We start from the raw sequence: 27,501 nt of genomic DNA, 5'->3' as shown, positions 1-27,501 counted from the left end.
TTTGCAGGATGTTCATAGAGTCTTCATGAGCAGAACAGAGCCAGAGACAATCTCCCTGCTACCTCTAGCAAATATGCTTTATATTTAATGCCAGAAATATTTAGTATATGGTTTACTAGATGAAATTAGTATAGTAGGGTTATATTTTATAATGAAGTTTTATCTGTTTATTTTTCCAGCCCTGCCAAAAAGTGGGATAGTGCAGCAATCCAGTACTTTCAGAACATTCTAAAAGGTAAGACAGTCATATTCACTGTACCCTCCTTTGAACTGACACTCGTGGTGGCTTACCCTTCTGTTGACAAGGGGTTTTGACCTGTGTCTGCTTAGCTGGCACATGGGAGCTTCTTTCACATCAGTGTCACAGTGACTATACCCCCGAAACTTTGTGGGGTGGATGCTGATGCCAATAATTAACAGCTGAAATAGAAAGTGGCTGTTTCTGTAGATGAACCCCCTACACAATAAACTTAAAAACTGGGCTGGGGATGTGGCTCAAGCGGTAGCGCACTCGCCTGGCATGCATGCGGCCCGGGTTCGATCCTCAGCACCACATACAAACAAAGATGTTGTGTCCGTCGAGAACTAAAAAATAAATATTAAAAAATTCTCTCTCTCTCCTCTCTCACTCTCTCTTTAAAAAAAAATAAACTTAAAAACTGCAGGGCTGTAGAATAAATTTATATGAATTTTATTGAACTAACAATTAAAAACCTACCCTTTTTTAGTGAGCAAAGGATATTTATTATGTAAAAATCATTATTGCTAATTTAAGATATATAAAATATATTTACTTTTTACTGTGTTATTTTATTTGAGTGGTTGTAAAATTAACCTCTTTTATGGCAACTGTCCTGACTTTTAGGGGCCCATGTCTGTGCCTCCCTCTTAGGGCTGTACTAAAGAACTAGTAGGTATGACCTGCCTAGGGTGCTGCCTGGAATGTAGTTGGGTCCTGGCTCTCCTGTGCTGCCCCTTTGTTTGAAAAAAGGAAAAGCCAGATGCTTTGAAACTGGGAGAAGTAGGAGGTTGGGGTGGTTGTCACTAGGTTTGGGATTTGGGCTCTTGTGAGCCCATTATGGGGGATGCTAAGAGAGTATGGTTTTGGAGATGTAAACCCCCTGGGGTTGAATTCTGCCCATCCCCTTCTGTGTATGTAGCCTTGGGCAAGTTACTTAATTTTCTCTAAACCTGTCTCCTTACCTGAAAAATGATTGAAAAAAAAAAAGGGTTGTGATAAAAATCGAATGAAACCAGGTGTATAAAGGACTTAACACAGTTCATGATAAGTACCCATAAATTGAGCTCCTGTTGGGTTCTCAAGACTGTGATAGAGTAGCCAAGAAGTTCAGTTTATGGGGTGTTTGGAGGAGATAAGAGGTACTTGGAGGAAAGTTTATGACTAGAAATTTGGATGTGGGAGTCAGTGAGAGAGAAGGACTGAGAAGTGTACTTACTGGAGAAGTATTCACTTGTATTCATAAAGTGGCAGGGGGACACTGTTGATGTGGACAGAGAATATGTGGCTCACTCTACAGTCAGGAGAGCCTTTTCCATGGCTCGCTCACCCTGCTGCCTTGTGCTCAAGGAACCTACCCTGCTTGAGGAAGCTGCTGGCTATTGGTCAGCAGTGACTAACCATCAAAGAACCTAAGAAGAAATAGTCATGATCGTATCAAGTGTACTTTGCTCATCAGCTTATTTGTGCTCTTACTTATGCTGTTTAGCAACTACCCAGGTGGAAGCCAAATTATGTGCCGTGGAAGAAGATACTTTTGAGGTCTACCTTTATGTAACAATAAAAAATGAAAAAGTAAGTGAAAGATTTGTGTTTTCAAATATTTTATCAAGGAAAAATGTAATTCACACAGCATAGAAGTTATCTGAATGTTTCAAGGTCTGGCTTAAATGAGAAGTTAAATAGGACTATGTTTCCTTTTTTGATTACTTTGAAAAATTACTTGAGCAATTCATCAGAGCAATATCTCATTTAGTAATGGACAAGAAATTATTACTGTGATGATGAGTATGAAATGTGTTATCTCAGGGATATGATTATTATAAATAATTCCTAAGGATCATTATCCCCTCCCCTGATTTTCTCATTGTAATAGGTGCTCATTGTTAAGAACTCAGATACCATATGTAGAAAAAGAAAGTGGATGTGACCTGTGAGACCTGCACCCTCCCTTTCCTAAGTATTTGCTGCTACATTTTTGGCTGGCTGCCTTTTCTGAAGGGCACCACAAGGTGTAGCTGTTCACCTTGGGAAAGTGGGTGAAGGGCATAGATCTAGGGTTGCCCAGAACCAACAGAGGGCAGCCTACCCAGGGATGGGGGTTGCTAGGGATTGAACCCAGGGCCTTGCACATGCTAAGCACCCACTGTATCACTGAGTTATACTGAGGCTCCACCTAGAGATTAAATATATATGTGTGTGTGTGTGTGTGTGTGTGTGTGTGTGTGTGTGTGTGTGTATGTGTATGTATGTATATATATATGAATGAAACACTTCACTCACAGAAGAGATGCAAAAATAATGTGATTATTGTATATACTTTTCCCAGATTTCCCTTTTATGAAATATCTGCAGATTATGCATTCACACCATGTTAAGATTGTGTAGAATCATAGTTATTAAAACCAGAAAGTTAACATTGATAAAATACTGTTTAACAAATTCTCAAATTATTTGAATGCTGCCAGTTTTCCTACTTATTTTCTTTTTCTGGTCTAGGAGCTGATTCAGGACCTGAGTTGCATCTAGTGGTCATGTCTTCTTAGTCTCCTCTAGTCGGACAGTTCCTCAGTCTTTCCTCACCTTTTGTGACCTTGATACTTAAAAAGTATTGGCCAGTTGTTTTCCAGAATGTCACTTAAGTTGGTTTTGCCTGATGTTTTCTCATGATTAGGTTGAAGTTGAGTGTTTTTTGCAGTAATGCCACGGAAGCAATATTGTGCAGGTCTCAGTGCATCGTTGTGGGGTTTGTACTGTTAACATGTCTAATTGCTTGTGATTAGTTCATGTCAATCATGTGGTAATGTAGTGTTGTACAGGTCTTCCCCATATAGTGTTACTGGGTTTTTTTCTTTTGATATTAATAATTATTATTTTTTTTAGAAAGAGAGAATTTTTAAATATTTATTTTTTAGTTTTCGGTGGACACAACATCTTTATTTTATTTTTTTATGTGGTGCTGAGGATCGAACTCAGCGCCCCGCGCATGCCAGGCAAGGGTGCTACTGCTTGAGCCACATCCCCAGCCCTTAATAATTATTTTATAGGGAGTTTTTTTGAGACTGTGCAAATGTTCATCAATGCTTCTTGTCTGTAAAAGTTATTACTGTGGTGGTTGCCTGTTGAAATAGGCAATATTTTTGTCTTCCGCATATTCTACAATATTTTTGTCTTCTGCATTTTTAATTAGAATTATATATTATATAAAGAATCATCCTTCCTCCACCATTTATTAAGTCATTGAATTTATATTAGTATGGATTTTTGGTTACTTGTTTGAGGGATAATAACCATTTCTGTCATTATTGTCTTGCTCAGATTACCTCAGATTTTGGCCATTAGTAGTTTATTCAGAGTGGTTCATGTGTCCTTTCAATATACTCATCGTTGTTTGAACACTGTTGTCTTTCCCATGTCACAGAATGCTCCAGGATTATTTTGTCATTTTCCACAAATCAACCACTTTGCCAAGAAGTGCTGGTTTCTTTTATTAATGAACCATAGTTAGATTTAAAGATAAGGGCACTAGGTGTGCTTGCTGTTCCTGGGGTATCATTGATTGTATATCCTCTCAGCACAAAGTGTTATGAGATATCTTCAGATAACTAACTTATGCATTCACACGATCTAGATTTTTCTGAAGTCTATCATCTGTACATGTGTCAACAGCCCCGATCCCTGTAGTTTCAATCCTGCAGCTACACGGTTTGTCCTAATCTTATTCCAACAGTAAAAAACCTACTCTCGTTAGCCACAGTATACTTACATGATCAATCCTGTTTCAGAATTGCTAACACACACATGCTTGTGAAAAGGAAATTTGTCTCTTGTCTTACTTTGAACAGTCAAGCAATTGTTTTCACAGTTGCTTGGGTTAGTGTTTTTCTTTCCCTCACTCTTCATTGTGATTGTATTATTCTTTTGTAAAAAGGTTCTTTTTTTTTTTTAACTGTCTATATTGCATTTGTGGTTCTTACACTCTGGTTGGTTTTACCTATGACTTTTCATTGCTTATAGTAAAATTATTATGGTAAAATAGTAAAATTGTTGGTAAAAAATTGTTGGTTCTAGGACCTGTCTTGTAAATCATCTTTTCTAAAATAAATTCTCTTTTGACTTGCTTTCCTCTTGCTTTTCAAAAGTCTCTCTTTCTCATCATGTAGGTTGTATATGATGATGACTTGCTCTTACTTCAAGATGATAAAGTGCAGACGGCAGGAAGGTCCATGTGGTGCATGAGGCCAGAAAACGGTTAAGGCCAACAGTCCTTTTCTAGATAAAGTACAGGGATATGACCCAGGGTGTTCTTTTTTGGCCTGGCTTCTTTAATTGAGCAAAATTATTTTAAGAGACATCCATGTTGCTGGATGTATCAATAGTTTGTTCCTTCTATGGTCAAGAACTCTTCTCTTACACAACTAACAATGGTGTGTACATCCATTCTCTTGTTGATGGACATGTGAGTTATGGCCAGTTTTGGAATATAATATTATAGATGTTTTCCACAGTCATTTACCATTTTATATTCCATCAGCAGTGTATAACACTTCACTTTCTTTATGTCCTCCTTGATACTGTGGCTATTCTAATAGTATATTATTGTGGCTTAAATTAGCATTTGCCAAATGACTGATGTTGCTTTTATGTGCCTATTTTATGTATTTACTTACTTACTATATATATTTTTGAACTGGGAAGTGAACACAGGCAGTCTTTACCACTGAGCTATATCCCTAGCCCTTTTAGTTTTTTAAATTTTGTGATAGGGTCTTGCTAGTTGCTAAGGCTTACCTTGACTCTTTTAAAAAAAAAATTATTCTTTTTAGTTATACATGACAGTAGAATGTATTTTGATATATCATTACATACATGGAGTATAACTTCCCATTTTTGTGATTGTACATGATGTGGAGTTACATTGGTTGTGTAGTCATATATGAACATAGGAAAATTATGTCCAATTCATTCTACATCTTTCCCATTTTCATTTACCCCCTCTACCCTATCCAATACAGTGAACCTCTCCTCTCCACCCCCCACCCCACCCATTGTGAGTCAGCATCTGTATGCACATCAGGGAGAACATTTGGCCTTTGATTTTTGGGATTGGCTTATTTTACTTAGTGTGATATTCTCCATCTCCATTCATTTACTGGCAAATGCCATAATTTCATTCTTCTTTATGGCTGAATAATATTTCATTATGTATATATACCACATTTTCTTTATCCATTTGTCTACATAAGGGTACCTAGGTTAGTTCCACAGCTTAGCTATTGAAATTACGCTGCTATGAACAATGATGTGGCCAAATCACTATAGTAAGTTGATTTTAAGTCCTTTGAATATATGCTGAGGAGTGGGATAACTGGGTCAAATAGTGGTTCAATTCCAAGTTTTCTGAGGAATCTCCATACAGCTTTCCTGAGTGGTTGCAACAATTTGTAGTCCCATCAGCAATGTATGAATATACCTTCCTCCCCCCACACAACCTTGCCAGCATATGTTGTTACTTGTATTCTTGATAATTGCCATTCTGACTAGAGTGAGATGAAATCTAAATGTAGTTTTAATTTGCATTTCTCTAATTGCTAGTGATGTTGAACATTTTTTCATATGTTGACCATTCATATTTCTTGTTCTGTGAAGTGTCTGTTCAGTTCCTTTGCCCATTTATTGATTGGATTATTTGTGGTTTTGGTGTTAAGTTTTTTGAGTTCTTTATATATCCTGGAGATTAATGCTGTATCTGAGGTGTAGTTGGCAAAGATTTTTTCCCATTCTTCAGGCTCTCTCTTCATGTTCTTGATAGTTTTCTTTGTACTGAAAAAGTTTTTTACTTTGATACAATCCCATTTATTGATTCTTTTTTTTTAAAAGAGAGAGTGAGAGAGGAGAGAGAGAGAGAGAATTTTTAATATTTATTTTTTAGTTCTCGGCGGACACAACATCTTTGTTGGTATGTGGTGCTGAGGATTGAACCCGGGTTGCACGCATGCCAGGCGAGTGCGCTACCGCTTGAGCCACATCCCCAGCCCCCATTTATTGATTCTTGATTTTTTACTTCTCATTCTTTCAGAGTCTTGTTGAGGAGTTTGGTTCCTAAGCTGACATGATAAGAGATTTGGGCCTTTTTCTTCTAGTTAGTCTCTGGTGTAATGCCTGTGACCATGACTCTTGATTCTGCTGCATTAGCTTCACAAGTCGCTGGGATTATAACTCCACTATGCCTGGCTTCATATGCTTATTTGCAATCCATGCATCATTTTTTTTTATATTTATTACTTTGGTTTTTTTTTAAATTTTTATTATTGGTTGTTCAAAACATTACATAGTTCTTGATATATCATATTTCATACTTTGATTCACATGGGTTATGAACAACTCCCATTTTTACCCCGTATACAGATTGCAGAATCACATTGGTTACACATCCATTGATTTACATATTGCCATACTAGTGTCTGTTGTATTCTGCTGCCTTTCCTATCCTCTACTATCCCCCCTCCCCTCCCCTCCCCTCTTCTCTCTCTACCCCCTCTACTGTAATTCATTTCTCCCCCTTGTATTTTTTTCCCTTTCCCCTCACTTCCTCTTGTATGTAATTTTGTATACCCCTGAGGGTCTCCTTCCATTTCCATGCAATTTCCCTTCTCTCTCCCTTTCCCTCCCACCTCTCATCCTTGTTTAATGTTAATCTTCTTCTCATGCTCTTCGTCCCTACTCTGTTCTTAGTTACTCTCCTTATATCAAAGAAGACATTTGGCGTTTGTTTTTTAGGGATTGGCTAGCTTCACTTAGCATAATCTGCTCTAATGGCATCCATTTCCCTGCAAATTCTATGATTTTGTCATTTTTTAATGCAGAGTAAAACTCCATTGTGTATAAATGCCACATTTTTTTTATCCATTTGTCTATTGAAGGGCATCTAGGTTGGTTCCACAGTCTTGCTATTGTGAATTGTGCTGCTATGAACATCGATGTAGCAGTGTCCCTGTAGCATGCTCTTTTTAGGTCTTTAGGGAATAGACTGAGAAGGGGAATAGCTGGGTCAAATGGTGCTTCCATTCCCAGCTTTCCAAGAAATCTCCATACTGCTTTCCAAATTGGCCGCACCAATTTGCAGTCCCACCAGCAATGTACAAGTGTACCCTTTTCCCCACATCCTCGCCAGCACTTGTTGTTGTTTGACTTCATAATGGCTGCCAATCTTACTGGAGTGAGATGGTATCTTAGGGTGGTTTTGATTTGCATTTCTCTGACTGCCAGAGATGGTGAGCATTTTTTCATGTACTTGTTGATTGATTGTATGTCCTCCTCTGAGAAGTGTCTGTTCAGGTCCTTGGCCCATTTGTTGATTGGGTTATTTGTTATCTTATTGTCTAATTTTTTGAGTTCTTTGTATACTCTGGATATTAGGGCTCTATCTGAAGTGTGAGGAGTAAAAATTTGTTCCCAGGATGTAGGCTCCCTATTTACCTCTCTTATTGTTTCTCTTGCTGAGAAAAAACTTTTTAGTTTAAGTAAGTCCCATTTGTTGATTCTTGTTATTAACTCTTGAGCTATGGGTGTCCTATTAAGGAATTTGGAGCCCGACCCCACAATATGTAGATCGGAGCCAACTTTTTCTTCTATCAGACGCAGAGTCTCTGATTTGATATCAAGCTCCTTGATCCATTTTGAGTTAACTTTTGTGCATGGCGAGAAGAGGGAATTCAGTTTCATTTTGTTGCATATGGATTTCCAGTTTTCCCAACACCATTTGTTGAAGATGCTATCCTTCCTCCATTGCATGCTTTTAGCCCCTTTATCAAATATAAGATAGTTGTAACTTTGTGGATTAGTCTTTGTGTCCTCTATTCTGTACCATTGGTCCACCCGCCTGTTTTGGTACCAGTACCATGCTGTTTTTGTTACTATTGCTCTGTAGTATAGTTTGAAGTCTGCCATGCATCATTTTTGATGAAGTATTTATTAAGATATTTTGCCTGGTTTTTTTAACTTGGTTATTTTCTTTTCATGGAGTTTTGAGAATTCTTTGTTCTGTTTGTCTATTCAGATACCTGTTTTAAAAATATTTTTATTTTGTCATTCTTTTTAGTTATATATGATAGTACAGTATATTTTTTTTAAAGAGAGAGTGAGAGAGGGAGAGAGAGAAAGAGAGAGAATTTTAATATTTATTTTTTAGTTATTGGCGGACACAACATCTTTGTATGTGGTGCTGAGAATCGAACCCGGGTCGCACGCATGCCAGGCGATCGCGCTACCGCTTGAGCCACATCCCCAGCCCCTAGTACAGTATATTTTGACATATTTCTGCAAACATGGAATACATATTATTCTAATTAGCACCCTAGTCTTTTGGTTCTCCATGGTGTGGAGAGTCACTGTGGTGTATTTATATGTGTACAAAAGAAGTCAGATTTATTCCACTGTCTTTTCTATTACTGTCTCCTCTCCCTTCCCTTCATTCCTTTTTGTCTAATCTACTGAACTTCTATTCTTCCCCTCTCCCCTGTGTTGTGTATTAGAATCCACATATCAGAGAAAACAATTGACTTTTGTGTTTTGGGGATTGGCCTATTTCACTTAGCATAATAGCCTCTAACTTATTTTACTTAGCATATAGCCTCTAGTTTCATCTGTTTACTGACAAATGTCATTATAAAGCCATTATTTTTAAGGCCCGAGTAATATTCCATTATGTCTACATACCACATTTTCTTTATCTATTCACCTGTTGAAAGGCACCTACATTGGTTCCATGGTTCCATAGCTTACCTGTTGTGAATTGTGCTGCTGTAAACATTGGTGTGGCTGTGTCACTGTAGTATGCTGATTTTAAGTCCTTTGGGTATATATGAAGGAGTGAGATAACTAGATTAAGAGATAACTTGGTGGTTCCATTCCAAATTTTCTGAGGAACCTCCATACTGCTTTCCAGAGTGGTTGCATCAATTTGCAGTCCTTTATCATTCTTTAAGAGTAGAAGTTTTACATTTTGGTAAAACCTAATTTTATCAATTTTCCTTTTATGGTTAGTGTCATGCCACCAGATTTTTGCTGGGCCAGGTTGTGTTGGCTCTTTATTTCTTTGTGCTGTTTTTGTATTCCATACATATTCCTGCTGTATTCTCATCAGGAAGGTTGGCAAGAAGTATTTACTTCACCATTATAGAGCAGAAATCATACAAATAGATCAAATTATGTTCTGTAAAACATTTTTTTCTGAAACCAAATTTAGGATTAAGGCTGGAATAGTTTCTTTACATTCACTTAACTATACTTGTCTTACTATCCATAAAATGTTTTAATTTTACAGGTTTGTGTGAACGATGATCTGGTTGCAAAGAACTTCGCTTGCTATGTATCTCCCACAGAGAAGAAAAACCTTGATGCTTTAGAGAAACCAAGGTTGGATATAAAGTCAGCTTCTTTCTCCAGTAAACTCAATCCAGCCCTTACTCTTTGGCCAATGCTATTGCAAGGAAAAGATTTTCAAGGAATGAAAAGTGAGTGCATTCACATTTATATGTATTTCTTTTAAATTGCTTTATTTATAGTCTTAGTGTGTTGCCATAAGTTGTAGTACAGATTTTTCCCTGTGTGTAGGCAGAGACTTGGACTCTGTGTTTAATAATTGAAATTTAATGTTGGGACAATCCTGTGACAGATTTTGTGGTCCTAAAGCTGCTATAATTTGTTTTCATGAAACCAGGAAGAAACCATTTTCAATTTCTTAATAAGTCACATTTTCAGAAGTCCAGATATTTGTAGTTTAAAGATTAAATTTGTAGTTAAAATAACGTTTTGAATATTCATTGTTTTAGACAGTTTTAAAAAGAATTATTAATTGTAAAATGGTCCTTAGCAGTAAAATATGAGAAGAGTTAGTGGTGAACTGTGGAAGTGCTTTTAAATGTTCCTCTCTGCTGTCAGATTTTAGTACCCTCACATGTTGCTGCTTCCTTGTTAGGTGTCCTATGACCATACAGCAAAAGCAAGAGCAGTTGTGGTAGAACAAGGAATCTGCACTTTACTTTACATTTTATTTCATGCCTTAATTTTGAAATTTATTCTTTTAGAGTCACATGATTTAGATTTTCTGGCACAATCTCTCCAGCATACCTGGTGCAAGGGTGTTGTCAGTGACCTACAGTCAACTGCTACAATACTGGGTGAGTCCGCCAGTTTGGTATATTTCATAATCAACATAAAATAATATCCTTTTTTGGGGGGGACTGAGGATTAAACAACTCAAACCCAGCTTTGGGGCCTCCCAATGTTCTACCACTGAGCTATACCCCCAGTCTTTAACTAACTAAAGATTAAAAGGGTTGTTTAGAAGGACTCTGGTCTCTTTTTTTTTTTTTATAATTTAATGGAACCAATTTGTGATATAGATGCTGACAGTGATTACTTGACCTGCAGTCCACACTTAGAAAGTTTACTGTAACATAAAGAACATCACAGACCCTTGTGAGCTGGGCTCTGTGGCTCAAACCTATAGTTTCAGCTACTTGGGAGGCTGAGGCAAGAGGATCACTTGAACCTAGGAGCTCAAAGCCAGCCTGAGAAACATAGCAAGACACTGTCTCAGAAAATAAAAAAAGAAACAGTAGGCATTTGTCCATCTGGAAGACTGATATTTTCTAACCCTGAAAAATACCAGTGATTATTATTTGTCCTCAGAGTATACCATACTTTTATGATTGACTTTTATTTTGAGCAGTAGGATGCAGAAAAATAAGGAAGTTGTACTTATGAGGGAGATATACTCAGTCTTTAATCCCATATCTCAGAAATGTTTAATGATTTGGAATTATTCAAAGGGTGAAGTCTGTCAGCCTGTGATGCTGGTTCACCCCTGTGGTCGTTCCTTACCACTTCCCTCCTGCACTGGGTGTGTTTACCTGTGGATGTGACATTTCACATGCATCCATAGTATGTTAAAATGAACCAAAGCTTTAATCAGCTAAGATGTTCCCTACATTTAATATTATTTTCACATGGGTGATATTATTCATCATGGAAGAATACAGATAACCAAAATTGTAAAAACTTGCCACCTCACTACCTACTTATTAAAATTTTAAGAGTCTGTCTTTCCACAGTTCTCTAGATGTAAATGTATGGATTAATTTTTATTTTACAGGAACAGGATCCTCCTGCATATACCTCTTTGTAGTGTTTTTCCCTATGGCTCAACTTCTTTCCAGGTCAAATAATCCAGCATAGCATGTTTAAGTAAATGGGATCTGCTGTGAAACCGTCAAGAGTGTGTCCCATCTCTCTCTGGGGTGTGGGGAGGCCTCACTCCCATCCTGCCCGGAGTTGGTCAGGTGGGCTGTGCAGGTATGGAGTGCCCTTGGCACAGTGCCTGGTGTGGCAGCTCTCACATGTGTGGCCTCCTGTAGGGTCCTCAGATGAGAGTTACTGCTGAAAGCAGTCCTGTCACCATGGGAATATATCTTTCCATGGTGTTCCTTCTAATTCCCTTACAGCAGGAAAAGTACCAAGTGTTCGCATCCTTGTGTTTTGCCGTTGCACAGTTTCACCTAGTTTTTATTGCTTTCAGTAATCCCAGATTGTTGGACAGTAATTGTGGCCGCCTTTGGTAAATAAAAATGACCAACTTGGGAAAATAAATTGTGTTTTAGTCTTATAAGCTGGTGTGGGAATTTTTAGAACTTTGAAAACAATAATAAAGGCTGAAACAAAATTTTAAAATTTAATCCCTTTAAATAAAGTTTAATATAAACCCCCATTCCATAATAATTTCATGTATTAAGATTTTTGCCATTTGTTTCCTATCAGCATTTTTCAAGGTAGCTTTGTATCGCTGTTTTTATTTTTCAGATAGAGCTGAAAAATATAATAGGGATTCTATGAGAGACTCACCTAAAAAGAAATCCGAAAAGAAGCAGCAGTGCATCTCTTTAAAAGATGTAAATAAGGTTGTATTTTAAAAATTCTCATTTAATGTAAACTTCATGTAATGTTAGTAATATCCTATTAGAAACCAAAATGTGTTTTCTTTTTAAAAAAATTGACTAATAGTTTTATTCATGAAAAAAATACAGTTTGCATGTTTACTTATTTTGAAAAAACAAGGGAACTCCATCCACCTCCCTTCTTGTCAAACTCTTGTCCTTGATAATTAATGCCATTTCTAAAATTGGGTATTTCTTCTCATTTGAACAAGGGTATGAAAATTTGGGATTCTAACTTACCTTCCAGTCCTTTGACCGAGACAGGTGAAAGTAATTGCAGGGCATTTTAAACACTGATTATCTGAAATGCCAGCTACCTGCCATTTGGACCTTTTATTTATTTTTTAAATTTTTTATATTTATTTTTTAGTTGTAGTTGGACACAATACCATTATTGTATTTTTATGTGGTGCTGAGGATCGAACCCAGGGCCTCGCACATGCTAGGCAAGCACTCTACCGGTGAGCTGCAACCCCAGTTCTGAGCCTATTAATCTAGTGATTATAGTGATGGCATAATCATCAAACTTTATAGGTTTTTGTCTCTCTGTGTCTTGTGTGTGCAAGAAATTGACTGGAGTGGTGTTTAAATTTTTGTCCCCAAAGAATATATATCTTGTTAAGCATACATATTTTTTCTGAAATTTTTTTACAGTGTGTGGAATCTTCAGCATGCTGGCCAACGAAAAGAGGCATAACCATATATGCTGATCCAGATATCCCAACAGCCAGGTATGATTTGAAAATATATATAGTCTTATGTAGTCATCCCTTAATATTCTTGGGGGATTGATTCCAAGACCCCCAAGGATACCAAAATCTGACATGCCACAATTACTATATATATTAGTATTTGCATGTAACTTATGCACATCCTCCTTTATGCTTGAAATCATCTATAAATTACTTATAATACCTAATGCAATATAAATGCTATGTAAATAGTTGCTGTACTTATTGCTTAGGTAATAATGCCAGGGGGGAAAAAGCCTGTATATGTTTAGTACAGACTCATTTGTTTTTTTCCCAAATATTTTCAATCTGTGGTTGGTTGAACACAGATGAAGAACCTATGGACACAGAGGCCAAATTGTACAGTGTTCTCATGACACGAAAGTATTCTTTCCAAAAAGCGTGGCCCAGAAAATTTTTTATTGAACATATTAATTTAAAGAAAAAAATCTTGCGACAATTGGTTAGTAGCACAGCACTGAAAACTGACTCTAGAATCCCCTTGTTACCTTGTTGGACAGAGGTGGTTTTGTAAGGCAGGTCCAGAGAAGTTTGGCACAGAGTGGGTGTGATGTGAAGGAGGAGCAAATGTGGGCCAGATGGCAGCAGTGCTTGGTTGGTTACAAGTTGATAGAAAGCAGAATGGTTTGCAGTCTTCTTTGACTATAACACCATCCTCATCAAGATGCACCAGTGACATTAATGACATCACAGAAATGATGTCATATGCTTTTTATGTGCAGTATAAAAGCTTAAAATAGTATACTTCCATTTCCCCCCACTTAGACTTTATGCTATGATTTTCGTGTGTTTTATTAGTGTTATAAATGCTACAATGTTATCACTTCAAACAGTTTTCTTTTAGAGAGGTTTAAATAATAAGAAAAGTAACATATATTTGCCTCTGTAGTTACCTTGGTGCTCTTCAGTTTTTGTGTTGATCCATGTTTCCATCTGATACCACTCTTTTTACTTGAAAAGGCTTTTATTAACATTTTTTTTTATTACACGTCTGGTGGTGATGAACTCTTCAGGTTTTATGTCTGAAAAATTATTTGTGTGTGTGTGTGTGTGTTTGCATCTGTGCACACTGTAGATTAATAGCAGAGCACTCTGCAACTGAACTGTATTCCTAGCCCTTAGCTGCTGCTGCTGCTTTATTTTTTATTTATTTTTTGCTAGGTATAGAATGAATTCTAGGTTGACAGTATTTGACACTGTTTTTCTCTATGTATTTTTGAAGGTAGTGTTGCACTGATGCAAAATCTGCTGTCATCTTTTTTTGTTGTTGTTCCTCTGTTTGCAGTGTTTTTTCTGCTCTTAAGATTTTTCATTATTACTGGTTTGAACAATTTGATGGTTATATGCTTTGGTGTTCTTTTTCTCATGTTTCTTATGCTTGGGATTTATAATAGTGCTTGTAATTTTCTATTTTTCATCAAATTTAATCAATTTTGTATAACTATAACAAAGTACCACAAACTAAGTAATTTATAAAGAATAGCCATTTGGTTTTCACAGTTCTGGAGGTTGGGAAATCCAAGATCAAGGCACTGGTACTTTTGTACTGTGGTTAGTGCCTGATCTCGGCTTCCAAGATGGCACCTTGAATGCCTGTCTTCTGGCAGGGAGAAATACTGTTCCTCGCATGGCAGAAGAGCAAAAGAGAGAGAACTCACTCCCACCAGTACTTTTTGTAGTGGCATTATGGCATTAACCCATCGAGGGCAGAGCCCTTGTGGCCTACACATCTCCCTAGAGGCGTCACCTCCCAGTATAATTGCAATGGGCACTGAGTTTCAACATGAAATTTGGAAGAGACAAGAATATTCAAACTATAGCAGGAAATATTCACTTTTATTACAGTTTTTTTTTCTGCAACAGTTTTCTCTCTTTTCCTTTTGAGGTCCTGATTTTTAAAAAAAATTCAAAATTTTGATAATTGTTCAAAAGGCCTCTGAAGTGCTTCATTTTTCAACCTTTTTTTCTTGCCACTTTTCAAATTAGCAGTTCTACTAATCTTTCTCTTCTGTCATCTCCATTCTATTGTTGAACTCATTCTGTGAATGTTTTATTTGGTATATTTTTCATTTTTAAATTTTTTTGTAGTTCATTTTTCTCTGCTTTCTGTTTTTCCACTCAAGAATGCTAAACTTTTTTTATGCACCATATTATGATAGCTGTGTTAAACTCTTTGATAATTCCCACTTCTGAACCATCTTGGGGTTAGCACCTATTGATTCTTTTTTTTTCCTTTACAATTGATCTGATTTTCCTGGTTCTTCATGTGTTGAATAATTTTGGTTTGTATTATGGATATTTTGAATAACATGCTATGAGACTCTGGTTCTGTTAAAACCCACTGGAGAAAGTGCATTCTTGTTTTTATGTTAAGCAGGCAGCAATGATTTGGTTAGGTTCATGACTCAGGCTTAGTCTCACTTGCCAAGGATGGCTACAGCGTCTATCAATTTCCAAGCCTTTGGTGTGCTGCTTTGGGGCTGTTCTGCAGGTGTTTAACCTAGGGTGACCTTGAGATTCCTGTTAGGTCACAGTCTACAATAGGTGATCCCCCTCTGTTTCTCTCCTGCTTACCAGATCCAGGTGCTCCTTTCCTGTCTCTGTGGCCAGACAGACAGTTCCTCTTGGAGAAACTGCTATGCAGTCTGTGCTTGGGCCACTTTGGGAGCAAAATGGCAATAGAAATAATGGAGGAAAACAGTAGATTTCCTCACACATTGTTTGGACTATAGGGTCTAGTTTCCCAGTTTTTCTGGATGTAGGGATAGGTTTTCTTTTGAGGTTGTAGGGACTGTGCTGCTAGCTCCAAGGTGGAGCTGGCCTTGGGGCAAACAGGAGAGAAACAGGGAAAAAAGAAAAACAATCCCAGTTCTCTCTGGAAAGGGAGCCTCTCTCAGATTTTTTTTTTTTCCATGCTAGGGATTGCACCCAGGGCCTGAAGGAGGCAGTCAGGTGCTCTACTACTGAGCCATGTCCCCAGCCCTTCTCTCAAATTTTTGATGTCTGTATTTGCTGTACAGTTTCATGTCTCAGGCCACCCTGAGGTCTGAGGAAGGAAACAGAGGAAGGAAAAAGCCCATGAAACTCCTCATGATTCTGTTTACTTTCAGTTTTTTTTTCCATTGCTTTTTTCTATCCAGAATTTCTGATTATAATTAGTATGGGTCTAAGCCACAGGTATGAAAATCATAAGTTCTTACGGAAATTCACTTTGGTATATCAACTGATTCCTCACTGATAATTCTTAAATTTTTTTTGTCATAAAATAAAGTCATTTCTAGGGTTGGAGTAATTGGGTTCACAAATTTCAGTAAACTTTTTGATGCCTTTTATTTCTAGTTCTTTAAGTCAGAAGCCAAATGAGAAACCACTTAGATTGGCTGAGAAGAAAGAATATGATGAGAAGAATGGCTGTGTGAAGTAAGATTTGGGGGCGTGTGTATACAAATTGTTTATTGCAATAATTGTAAGAAAAGTATAAGCAGGAAGAATTTACATATTTTATTTCTAATTTCAAACTTCATTCCTGTTAAAAAATACATAACCAGTAAGTCTTCTGTAGGCTTTGAGGTTAGTTTTTTTCCCTTTCTGTTTAAACAGTTTTACATTCCAAATAACTGTAACCACTCTGGAGTATCAAATGTGACAGAGTTTATTTAAGACAGTTCAGAGGTGGGTGGATTTTGCTGTTTTTACTAGCTGCTCTGGGGTTGGAAGGAGGGCATAGATCAAGCAGCCCTGCAGCCACCCAGCTCCCCAGATGCCACTCTAATGCCCTGTCACAGCTTCTTACTCAGTCCAAGCTCCTCATAGTATCCCAGGGCCAAGGGCATTGAAGGCTGTCATGGAACTTACAGCTGGGGATGGCTGTTAAGGCATCTGATTTGACAACCTTCTTCCCATTAATGCCTGAATGTTTTGCTGTTATAAGTGGTTCCTTCCTTTGGAACCAAAGCCTTTCATTATCCATTTATTTTAAATTACTAGCTGGTAAATTAACCTTGAAATATCTCATTCCCTTTTATTTATGTATTAAAAAGTTTTATTCTTCTCTCTTATTCTGCTAAATGGCCCTTATTGGAATCCACTGATGAAAGTATACTAGTTATCCTGTCTGCTATGGTTCCAGGGAACCTTGAAGTGGCTCAAGGTTAAAGGGCAAGGAAGAAAGAAGACAGTGAGTTTCTTAGAAATCCAGAGACTGACCTGGTGATCATGTGATCCTTCCTAGGATCTGATCAAATAGTCCTGGGGTTGGCTATGCTGTTTCCAGAGCTTAGGGAACAGGCATTCAGAGCCTGGTGAACCGTGTGTCCATTATTTTTGGTCAAGTAATGAAGGCAGCCTAGAAAAGAGATCTTTTCCTTAAGGGTGATAAAGTAGGGATTTGCAGGCATCATGTAACTTAATAATAACATTAGTTAGGAAAGGGGACACAGTAACTTTAGCATGTTGCCATTCATCCTGACTTATCTTTAAAGGACCACCTTAAAGACCTTACAGAAATTCAGGAAGAGTTCACCCCAGATTTGGTTATCTTCCCTGTTCCAGGGTAGTATACCTTCTTCTCCTTTTGAATCCTGGTTTCTTGGGTAACAGGGAGAGTGTCAGGGTCCACATCCAGAGTACCAGGACCCACATAGCAGATTTTTTAGGTGTTTAAGAGAAACAACCCTGCTCCTCTGAGAGCATCTGGAGATGACTGCAAGCTTAGATTAGACCAATACATCATTTCTAAACTGTTTCCAAGTTCTACTAGTGATTGGTTCTAAGTCCATTTGGTTGGTAGTAGTTCCCTGCAGCATTTTGGTGAAGAGGATTTTGACATTGTGTCAGATGTGCTGGGGACAGTATTTTATGAGTGACTAAGATATCCAGTCTAGGTATAGGAGAGTTGAGTAGTGGCCTGCTTGCCATCTGTCATCTCTGATATTTAAATGTAAGCTTGTAGCTGTCTTTTTTTCTTTTGCATTCTTTTTTTAACACCTTTATTTTGTTTGTTTATTTTTATGTGGTGCTGAGGATCGAACCCAGGGCCTTGCACGTGCTAGATGAGTGCTCTACCGCTGAGCCATAACCCCAGCCCCATCTTTTGCATTCTTTATCTTCTGATCTTTCCATATCTGCATACTACTATAAAATATGTTCTTTTTTCTTCAGTTCTCTTCCTATAAACATTTTAACATTTCCCTATTTTCTTCTATTGCTTATTTAAAATGGGAAGTTCTTCTAAATAAATAAATTCTTTATAATATTGTTTCTGTGTCAAGAGTTTGAACACCAGTTCTTATTAAAGCCTGAATTGAAAGCCCTGTACACAGGCAGTTGAGTCCTTCCTGCCCAGAGCTCTCTGCTAAAGCCCTGTGAATGGTTTAATCATTCCCATGGTTCTTCCCTCTTAATCATCCTACACTTGGTCCCTCCCCTCTGCATTGTGATTCTGATAAGATGAGCATCTGTGGTCTGTGAGTAGAAAATACTGCGGAGCCTCACAGGAGCCAAGTGTGGCTCCTTCTCTGTTCTTGCAAAAATTCTTGGTTTTTCTGACATTAATAAATTATTGTCTATTGTTTTTTTCTTTCTTTAGTTTTCTATATATCTTTATAGATTCATCTCCAGAATCCCCCTCTGTTTTCCAAACATACTCTCAGTAATTTAGCTTGCATCTTCTGGGAGAACTCTCTGAATTTCCTGCCTGTGCCCGTGCCCATGCCTGCTACATCCTGTGTCCATTGCCACCAGCATCTTGACATTACTGAATCTTTTTGAATGGAGTCTCCTTCCTTTCTTCTGGGTTTTCCATTTTCCTCTTATTTGATTGACTTCTTGTTTTGGTAAAGGATATCCTCTGATAGCTTCCTGAGGAGGGAAACAAAAAAGATTGAAATTTTTCAAGAGTGCAAAAATACTTTTAGATTATTTTCACACTTTGGTTATCAGTTTTTGAAAGCATTTCTACCTTATTTTCTAGTTTCTAGTTTATTGCTTTCTGATTTTTTATTTATATATGACTTTCTTTTTCTCTCAGGAAACTTATAGGGTCTTTGTTCCTATAATTTTGTTGGTTTTTAAATTTATAATATCACATTTTTCATTTGCAAGTGTTTTTCTTTTTTTCCTATTTTTTATGATAAAGTGTTCTAGTACTATATTCCTCACTTTGGGAAAAAATTTTTTACTTTTTTTTTTTTTAAAGAGAGAGTGAGTGAGGGGGAGGGGAAGATGGCGGCGAAGGGAGTGCATCACCACAGTGCGCCGCGTCACTGTGCGGGAGAAAGACGAGGTGAAACAGCTGAAGGCTATCTTGTTGGGAATTTCCAGTGAAATTGAGGTGCTCCAGAATCTAGTGGACGGATTTCCATCGCGCGAGGTTCGGCTGTGGGGGCTCAGTCACGGGCGATTTCTCCGCACGGAGGGTCGCAGTGCCTGATCGGCTGACCGCCCCGCAGCTGGAGTCTGCGGCGCGCGCTGGGAAGCGGCGAGGTGCTGGAGCAGGAGTGCAGCGATGCGGATTCTGGGGGCTCCTGCCAGTGGTGCAATGGCCGTGCTTACTGCTGAGCTCCAGCTTTGAGACAGAGGAGAGAAGCAGTCCAGTTCGACTCTCGACACCGGTCGGACCACGGAGGAGGACAGCAGCCGCCATCTTGGAGAGCTGATGTAAGCATCCCTGTTTTCTACTGATCTCAGCTCATTCAGCTACGGAACAGGTGATTTCAGGCTGGTACTTGCCTGCGTCTCGCAGACAGATCGCTCAGGCTCGGGACTGGAGAACCTGTGGAGAATACTCCTTGGGGCTCGCTCCTGGAAAGGCGTGCACCGGGCTTTGAGTGGCCGGATTCTGGTTCCCCGGGCTGCTTTGGCCCAGGGCTGGGGAACCTGCGGGGACTGTGTTGAGGCCAGCTCCAAGTGGAGCGGGCGCTGAGCTCGGGCCGGCTGGGCTCTGACTCCCGGAACAGTTTTGGCCCGGGGCTGGGGAGCCCGCGGGGACTGCGTCATTGAGCCTGCACCCAGCGGAGCGTGCACCGGGCTCTGGCTCCCGGGGCTGCTTTGGCCTGGGGCTGGGGAACCCGCGGGGGTCGCTCCGTGGAGCCTGCTCCTAGCGGAGCGTGGCCGGGATCCAAGAGGCCGGGTTCTGGCTCCCGAAGCTGCTTTGGCCCAGGGCTGGGGAACCTGCGGTGACTGCTTCTCTGTCCGGGTCCTGCTGGGTGCTGTGGGGGCCAGGTGGGCAGAGTGGAGCTGCCGCCTGCGCCCAGAGCAGGCCAAGTGACCCGCCGGCGTGGTATCACGACACCCCAACTGCAGCTGGGGCCAGAGAGAGTAGCCGCCCACGCCTAAAACAGGACCAGCGACCCGACGACGGCGCGGTAGCCAAGTCACCCCATTTGGAGTAGGGGCTGTGCAGAGCCGCCGTCTGAGCCTGCAAGGTAGGCAGACCTGCGACCCACTGGCAGGACAGGCCCGGTAGCCTGCCAGCGTGGTGGACAAGTAGCACCGAGGCAGTCACGTCACACTGGTTGGAGTGGGGATGGAGCAGAGCCGCCGCCCGTGTCCGGAAAAGGCCCAGCGACCCGTTGGAGAGGCAGTCAGGTACCCCCACTGGGAGTGGGGACTGAGCAGAGCTGCCACCGGAGCCCACAAGGTAGGCAGACCTGCGACCCACCGGCGGAACAGGCCTAGAGGCCTGCCAGCGTGGTAGACCCGTCACACCAATTGGAGTAGGGGCCGAGCAGAGCCGCCGCCCATATCCGGATCAGGACCAACGACCCGAGGGCGTAGTAGTTACGTCACCACAATTGGAGTGGGGGCAGAGCAGAGCTGCCACCCGCGCCCGCAGGGTGGGCAGACCTGTGACCGACCAGCGTGGTAGACAGATCACCCTAATTAGAGGAGGAGCACAGCCACTACCCGCCCTACAAGAGAGATTTCCCAACTATACAAGAGCAATATAAATAAATAGGGGGAAAATTTCAAAAACACAACAGTTTCACCAAGCAGAAAGAAACGCGAGCAACATGAAAAGACAAGGAAAGAAAGGACCACAAGCAATGCAGGTCAACTCAACTTTAGAAGAGGTAATAGCTGCAACAGAAGGAATGTCAGATAAAGAGTTCAGGATATACATGCTTCAGATGATCTGGAGTCTCAAGGAAGACATGAGACAGCAAAATCAGACAATGAAAGATCACTTTGACAAGGAACTACATAAACAAATCCAGGAAGTAAAAGATCAATTTCACAGGGAGATAGAGGTAATAAAAAACAAACAAATAGAAATCCTAGAAATGCAGGAAGCAATAAACCAACTTAAAAACTCAATTGAGAATACTACCAGCAGAGTAGATCACTTAGAAGATAGAACATCAAACAATGAAGACAAAGTATTTCAACTTGAAAAGAACATAGACAGCTCAACAAGTCTGCTAAGAAACCATGAGCAGAACATCCAAGTAATATGGGATAACATTAAAAGACCAAACTTAAGAGTCATTGGGATACAGGAAGGCACAGAGCTCCAAACCAAAGGAATAAACAATCTATTCAATGAAATAATACGAGAAAACTTCCCAGACTTGAAGAATGAAACAGAATCCCAAATCCTAGAAGCCTACAGGACGCCGAATGTGCAAAACCATAAGAGATCCACACCTAGACACATTATAATGAAGATGTCTAACATACAGAATAAGGAGAGAATTTTAAAAGCTATAAGAGAAAGGAAGCAGATTACATTTAGGGGTAAACCAATCAGGATAACAGCTGATCTCTCAACACAGACTCTGAAAGCTAGAAGATCCTGGAATAATATATTTCAAACACTGAAAGAAAATGGGTTCCAACCAAGAATCGTGTATCCGGCGAAATTAAGCTTCAGGATGGAAGATGAAATTAAAACCTTCCACGATAAACAAAAGTTAAAAGAATTTGCAGCTAGAAAACCATCTCTTCAAAAAATCCTTGGCAAAACATTACGGGAAGAGGAAATGGAAAATAACATTGAAAACCAACAGTGGGAGGTAGGACAGTAAAGGGGGGAAAGTAATCAAAGAGGAAAACAAATCAGGTTTAGTAACATTAATAAACAAATATGGCTGGAAGAACAAACCATATCTCAATAATAACCTTAAATGTTAATGGCTTAAACTCACCAATTAAGAGACACAGGCTAGTTGAATGGATCACAAACAAGACCCAACAATATGTTGCCTACAGGAGACGCATTTGACAGGAAAAGATATACATAGACTGAAGGTGAAAGGTTGGGAAAAATCATACCACTCATATGGACTGCGGAAACAAGCAGGAGTGTCCATACTCATATCTAATAAAATAGATTTCAAGCCAAAGTTAATCAAAAGGGATAAAGAGGGACACTACATACTGCTCAAGGGAACCATACAACAACAAGACATAACAATCATAAATATATATGCCCCAAACAATGGTGCTGCTACGTTCATCAAGCAAACTCTTCTCAAGTTCAAGAGTCTAATAGACCACCATACAATAATCATGGGAGACTTCAACACACCTCTCTCACCACTGGACAGATCTTCCAAACAAAAGTTAAATAAGGAAACTATAGAACTCAATAACACAATTAACAACCTAGACTTAATTGACATATATAGAATATACCACCCAACATCAAGTAGTTACACTTTTTTCTCAGCAGCACATGGATCCTTCTCAAAAATAGATCATATATTATGTCACAGGGCAACTCTTAGACAATATAAAGGAGTAGAGATAATACCATGCATCTTATCTGATCATAATGGAATGAAACTGAAAATCAACGATAAAAGAAGGAAGGAAAAATCATGCATCACTTGGAGAATGAACAATAGGTTACTGAATGATCAATGGGTTTTAGAAGACATCAAGGAGGAAATTAAAAATTTCTTAGAGTTAAATGAAAACACAGACCCAACATATCGGAATCTATGGGACACATTGAAAGCAGTTCTAAGAGGAAAATTCATTGCTTGGAGCTCATTCCTTAAAAAAAGAAAAAAACCAACAAATAAATGATCTCATACTTCATCTCAAAATCCTAGAAAAAGAAGAGCAAAACAACAGCAAAAGAAGTAGAAGGCAAGGAATAATTAAAATCAGAGCTGAAATTAATGAAATCGAAACAAAAGAAACAATTGAAAAAATTGACAAAACCAAAAGTTGGTTCTTTGAAAAAATAAATAAAATCGACAGACCCTTAGCCATGCTAACGAAGAGAAGAAGAGAGAAAACCCAAATTACTAGCATACGGGATGAAAAAGGCAATATCACAACAGACACTTCAGAAATACAGAAGATAATCAGAAATTATTTTGAATCCTTATACTCCAATAAAATAGAAGATAGTGAAGGCATAGATAAATTTCTTAAGTCATATGATCTGCCCAGATTGAGTCAGGAGGATATAGACAACCTAAACAGACCAATAACAATAGAGGAAATAGAAGAAACCATCAAAAGACTACCAACTAAGAAAAGCCCAGGACTGGATGGGTATACAGCAGAGTTTTCAAAACCTTTAAAGAGGAACTAACATCAATACTTTTCAAGCTATTTCAGGAAATAGAAAAAGAGGGAGAACTTCCAAATACATTCTACGAGGCCAACATCACCCTGATGCCTAAACCAGACAAAGACACTTCAAAGAAAGAAAACTACAGACCAATATCTCTAATGAACCTAGATGCAAAAATCCTCAATAAAATTCTGGCGAATCGGATTCAAAAACATATCAAAAAAATTATACACCATGATCAAGTAGGATTCATCCCTGGGATGCAAGGCTGGTTCAATCTACGGAAATCAATAAATGTTATTCACCACATCAATAGACTTTAAAATAAGAACCACATGATCATCTCGATAGATGCAGAAAAAGCATTCGACAAAGTACAGCATCCCTTTATGTTCAAAACTCTAGAAAAATTAGGGATAACAGGATCATACCTCAACATTGTAAAAGCAATCTATGATAAGCCACAGGCCAGCATCATTCTGAATGGAGAAAAATTGAAGGCATTCCCTCTAAGATCTGGTACAAGACAGGGATGCCCTCTCTCACCACTTCTGTTCAACATAGTCCTCGAAACACTGGCCAGAGCAATTAGACGAAAGAAATTAAAGGCATAAAAATAGGAAAAGAAGAACTTAAATTATCACTATTTGCAGATGACATGATTCTATACCTAGCAGACCCAAAAGGGTCTACAAAGAAACTATTAGAGCTAATAAATGAATTCAGCAAAGTGGCAGGATATAAAATCAACACGCATAAATCAAATGCATTCCTGTATATCAGTGACAAATCCTCTGAAACGGAAATGAGGACAACTACTCCATTCACAATATCCCCCCAAAAAATAAAATACTTGGGAATCAACCTAACAAAAGAGGTGAAAGACTTATACAATGAAAACTACAGAACCCTAAAGAGAGATCTAGAAGAAGACCTCAGAAGATGGAAAAATATACCCTGTTCATGGATAGGCAGAACTAACATCATCAAAATGGCGATATTACCAAAAGTTCTCTATAAGTTCAATGCAATGCCAATCAAAATCCCAACAGCATTTCTTGTAGAAATAGATAAAACAATCATGAAATTCATATGGAATAATAAAAGACCCAGAATAGCAAAAACAATGCTAAGCAGGAAGTGTGAATCAGGCGGTATAGCGATACCAGACTTCAAACTATACTACAGAGCAATAGTAACAAAAACACCATGGTACTGGTACCAAAACAGGCGGGTGGACCAATGGTACAGAATAGAGGACACAGTAACCACTCCACAAAACTACAACTATCTTATATTTGATAAAGGGGCTAAAAGCATGCAATGGAGGAAGGATAGCATCTTCAACAAATGGTGCTGGGAAAACTGGAAATCCATTTGCATCAAAATGAAACTGAATCCCTTTCTCTCGCCATGCACAAAAGTTAACTCAAAATGGATCAAGGAGCTTGATATTAAATCAGAGACACGGCGTCTGATAGAAGAAAAAGTTGGCTGTGATCTACATACTGTGGGGTCGGGCTCCAAATTCCTCAATAGGACACCCATAGCGCAAAAGTTAACAACTAGAATCAACAAATGGGACTTACTCAAACTAAAAAGTTTTTTCTCAGCAAAAGAAACAATAAGAGAGATAAACAGGGAGCCTACGTCCTGGGAACAAATCTTTACTCCACACACTTCAGATAGAGCCCTAATATCCAGAGTATACAAAGAACTCAAAAAATTAGACAATAAGATAACAAATAACCCAATCAACAAATGGGCCAAGGACCTGAACAGACACTTCTCAGAGGAGGACATACAATCAATCAATAAGTACATGAAAAAATGCTCACCATCGCTAGCAGTCAGAGAAATGCAAATCAAAACCACCCTAAGATACCATCTCACTCCAGTAAGATTGGCAGCCATTAGGAAGTCCAACAACAACAAGTGCTGGAGAGGATGCGGGGAAAAGGGTACACTTGTTCATTGTTGGTGGGACTGCAAATTGGTGCGGCCAATTTGGAAAGCAGTATGGAGATTTCTTGGAAAGCTGGGAATGGAACCACCATTTGACCCAGCTGTTCCCCTTCTCAGTCTATTCCCTAAAGACCTAAAAAGAGCATGCTACAGGGACACTGCTACATCGATGTTCATAGCAGCACAATTCACGATAGCAAGATTGTGGAACCAACCTAGATGCCCTTCAATTGATGAATGGATAAAAAAAATGTGGCATTTATACACAATGGAGTATTACTCTGCATTAAAAAATGACAAAATCATAGAATTTGGAGGGAAATGGATGGCATTAGAGCAGATTATGCTAAGTGAAGCTAGCCAATCCTTAAAAAACAAATGCCAAATGACTTCTTTGATATAAGGGGAATAACCAAGGACAGGGTAGGGACGAAGAGCTTGAGAAGAAGATTAACATTAAACAGGGATGATAGGCGGGAGGGAAAGGGAGAGAGAAGGGAAATTGCATGGAATTGGAAGGTGAGCCTCAGGGTTATACACAATTACATATAAGAGGAAAGGAGGGGTAGGAGAAAAATTATATAAGTGGAAGAAACGATTTATAGTAGAGGGGGTGGAGAGAGAGAAGGGGAGGGGAGGGGAGGGGAGGGGAGATAGTGGAGAATGGGATAGACAGCAGAATACATCAGTCACTAGAAAGGCAACTTGTAAATCAATGGAAATGTAACTGATGTGACACAGCAATCTGTATACGGGGTAAAAATGGGAGTTCATAACCCACTTGAATCAATCTGTGAAATATGGTATATTAAGAACTATGTAATGTTTTGAACAACCAACAATAAAATAAAAAAAAGAATATTAAAAGATAATAAAAGACCAAAAAAAAAAAAAAAGCTTCCACCTTGATCTCAGGCACATAGCTCCTGGGAACAGAGGAATTCTCTATGGGAGTTCATAACCCACTTTAATCAAACTGTGAAATATGATATATTAAGAACTATGTAATGTTTTGAACAACCAACAATAAATAAAAAAAACAGAATAAAAATAAGTAAATGAAAAAGAATAAAAAAGAGTGAGTGAGAATTTTTTTTTAATATTTATTTTTAGTTTTCGGCGGACACAACATCTTTGTTTGTATGTGGTGCTGAGGATCGAACCCCGGGCCGCACGCATGCCAGGCGAGCGCACTACCACTTGAGCCACATCCCCAGCCCCTATTTTTTTTTACTTTTTCAATGATATCTTACATTCTTGTCTTTTTTTTTTTTTTTTTTTTGTACTGGGGATTGAAACCAGAGGTACTTTACCACTGAGCCATATCCTAGTCCTTTTTATTTTTTATATTGGGACAGGGCCTTGCTAAGTTGCTTAGTTTAGGGCCTTGCTAAATTGCTGAGACTGGCTTTGAACTTGCTCAAAGCTCCTGAGTTGCTGGGATTGTAGGCATGTGCCACTGCACCTGGCTCTCTGTTTTCTAGAGTTTGTATAACTCTTCTTCATGTTGTACTTCTCAAGTTGGACATATGATTTTTCTTTTAATATACTAGAGATTTAACCCCAGGGTTATTTTTACCAGTGAGCTACATCCCCACTCCTTTTTTTTTTTTTTTTTTTTGAGACAGGTCTCTCTAAGTTGCTTAGGTTTTGCTGACTTGCTGAGACTGACCTCAAACATGTGATCCTCCTGTCATGGACCTCCATGTCGCTGGGATTATTGGCATGCCCCACTGTGCCCAACTGTGATGTGATTTTTTAAAATACATTTTTCATTTCTTTGTCTTTTTGTTTTACTTTTTGGGATGTTTTCACAACTTTATTCTCCACCAATTTTGTTGATTTTTTAAATTTATAATAAAATATTTTTAATTTGCAAGTGTTTTTCTTTTGTTCTCTTTTCCTCTTTTTTGGGGGGGGATGGTTGGTAGAAATTAAAGTCAGGGCCTTGTGCACCCCAGGCAAGTGCTCTACCACTGAGCTAGAGCTCAGCCCAATTTACCCACTTTTTTTTCCCAA

At 38.9% G+C, this 27,501-nt stretch overlaps 1 protein-coding gene across 1 annotated transcript in view; it reads left to right on the top strand.

Moving 5' to 3' along the window:
• Positions 1-27,501, top strand: part of TDRD12 (tudor domain containing 12) — a 79,950-nt gene that overhangs the window by 13,897 nt on the left and 38,552 nt on the right. Inside the window, exons 5-11 of the mRNA XM_081273517.1 lie at positions 180-235; positions 1,728-1,813; positions 9,564-9,753; positions 10,327-10,419; positions 12,101-12,198; positions 12,889-12,965; positions 16,326-16,406. Coding sequence (XP_081129643.1) covers positions 180-235; positions 1,728-1,813; positions 9,564-9,753; positions 10,327-10,419; positions 12,101-12,198; positions 12,889-12,965; positions 16,326-16,406 — 681 coding nt within the window. The remainder of the gene's footprint in view (positions 1-179; positions 236-1,727; positions 1,814-9,563; positions 9,754-10,326; positions 10,420-12,100; positions 12,199-12,888; positions 12,966-16,325; positions 16,407-27,501) is intronic.

This window comes from Spermophilus citellus, assembly GCF_964194105.1.
Source record: "Spermophilus citellus genome assembly, chromosome: 18".
Classification (NCBI taxonomy): domain Eukaryota; kingdom Metazoa; phylum Chordata; class Mammalia; order Rodentia; family Sciuridae; genus Spermophilus; species Spermophilus citellus.
The sequence above is the reverse complement of the archived record's forward strand: the minus strand, read 5'-3'. Positions and strand labels throughout refer to the sequence as shown.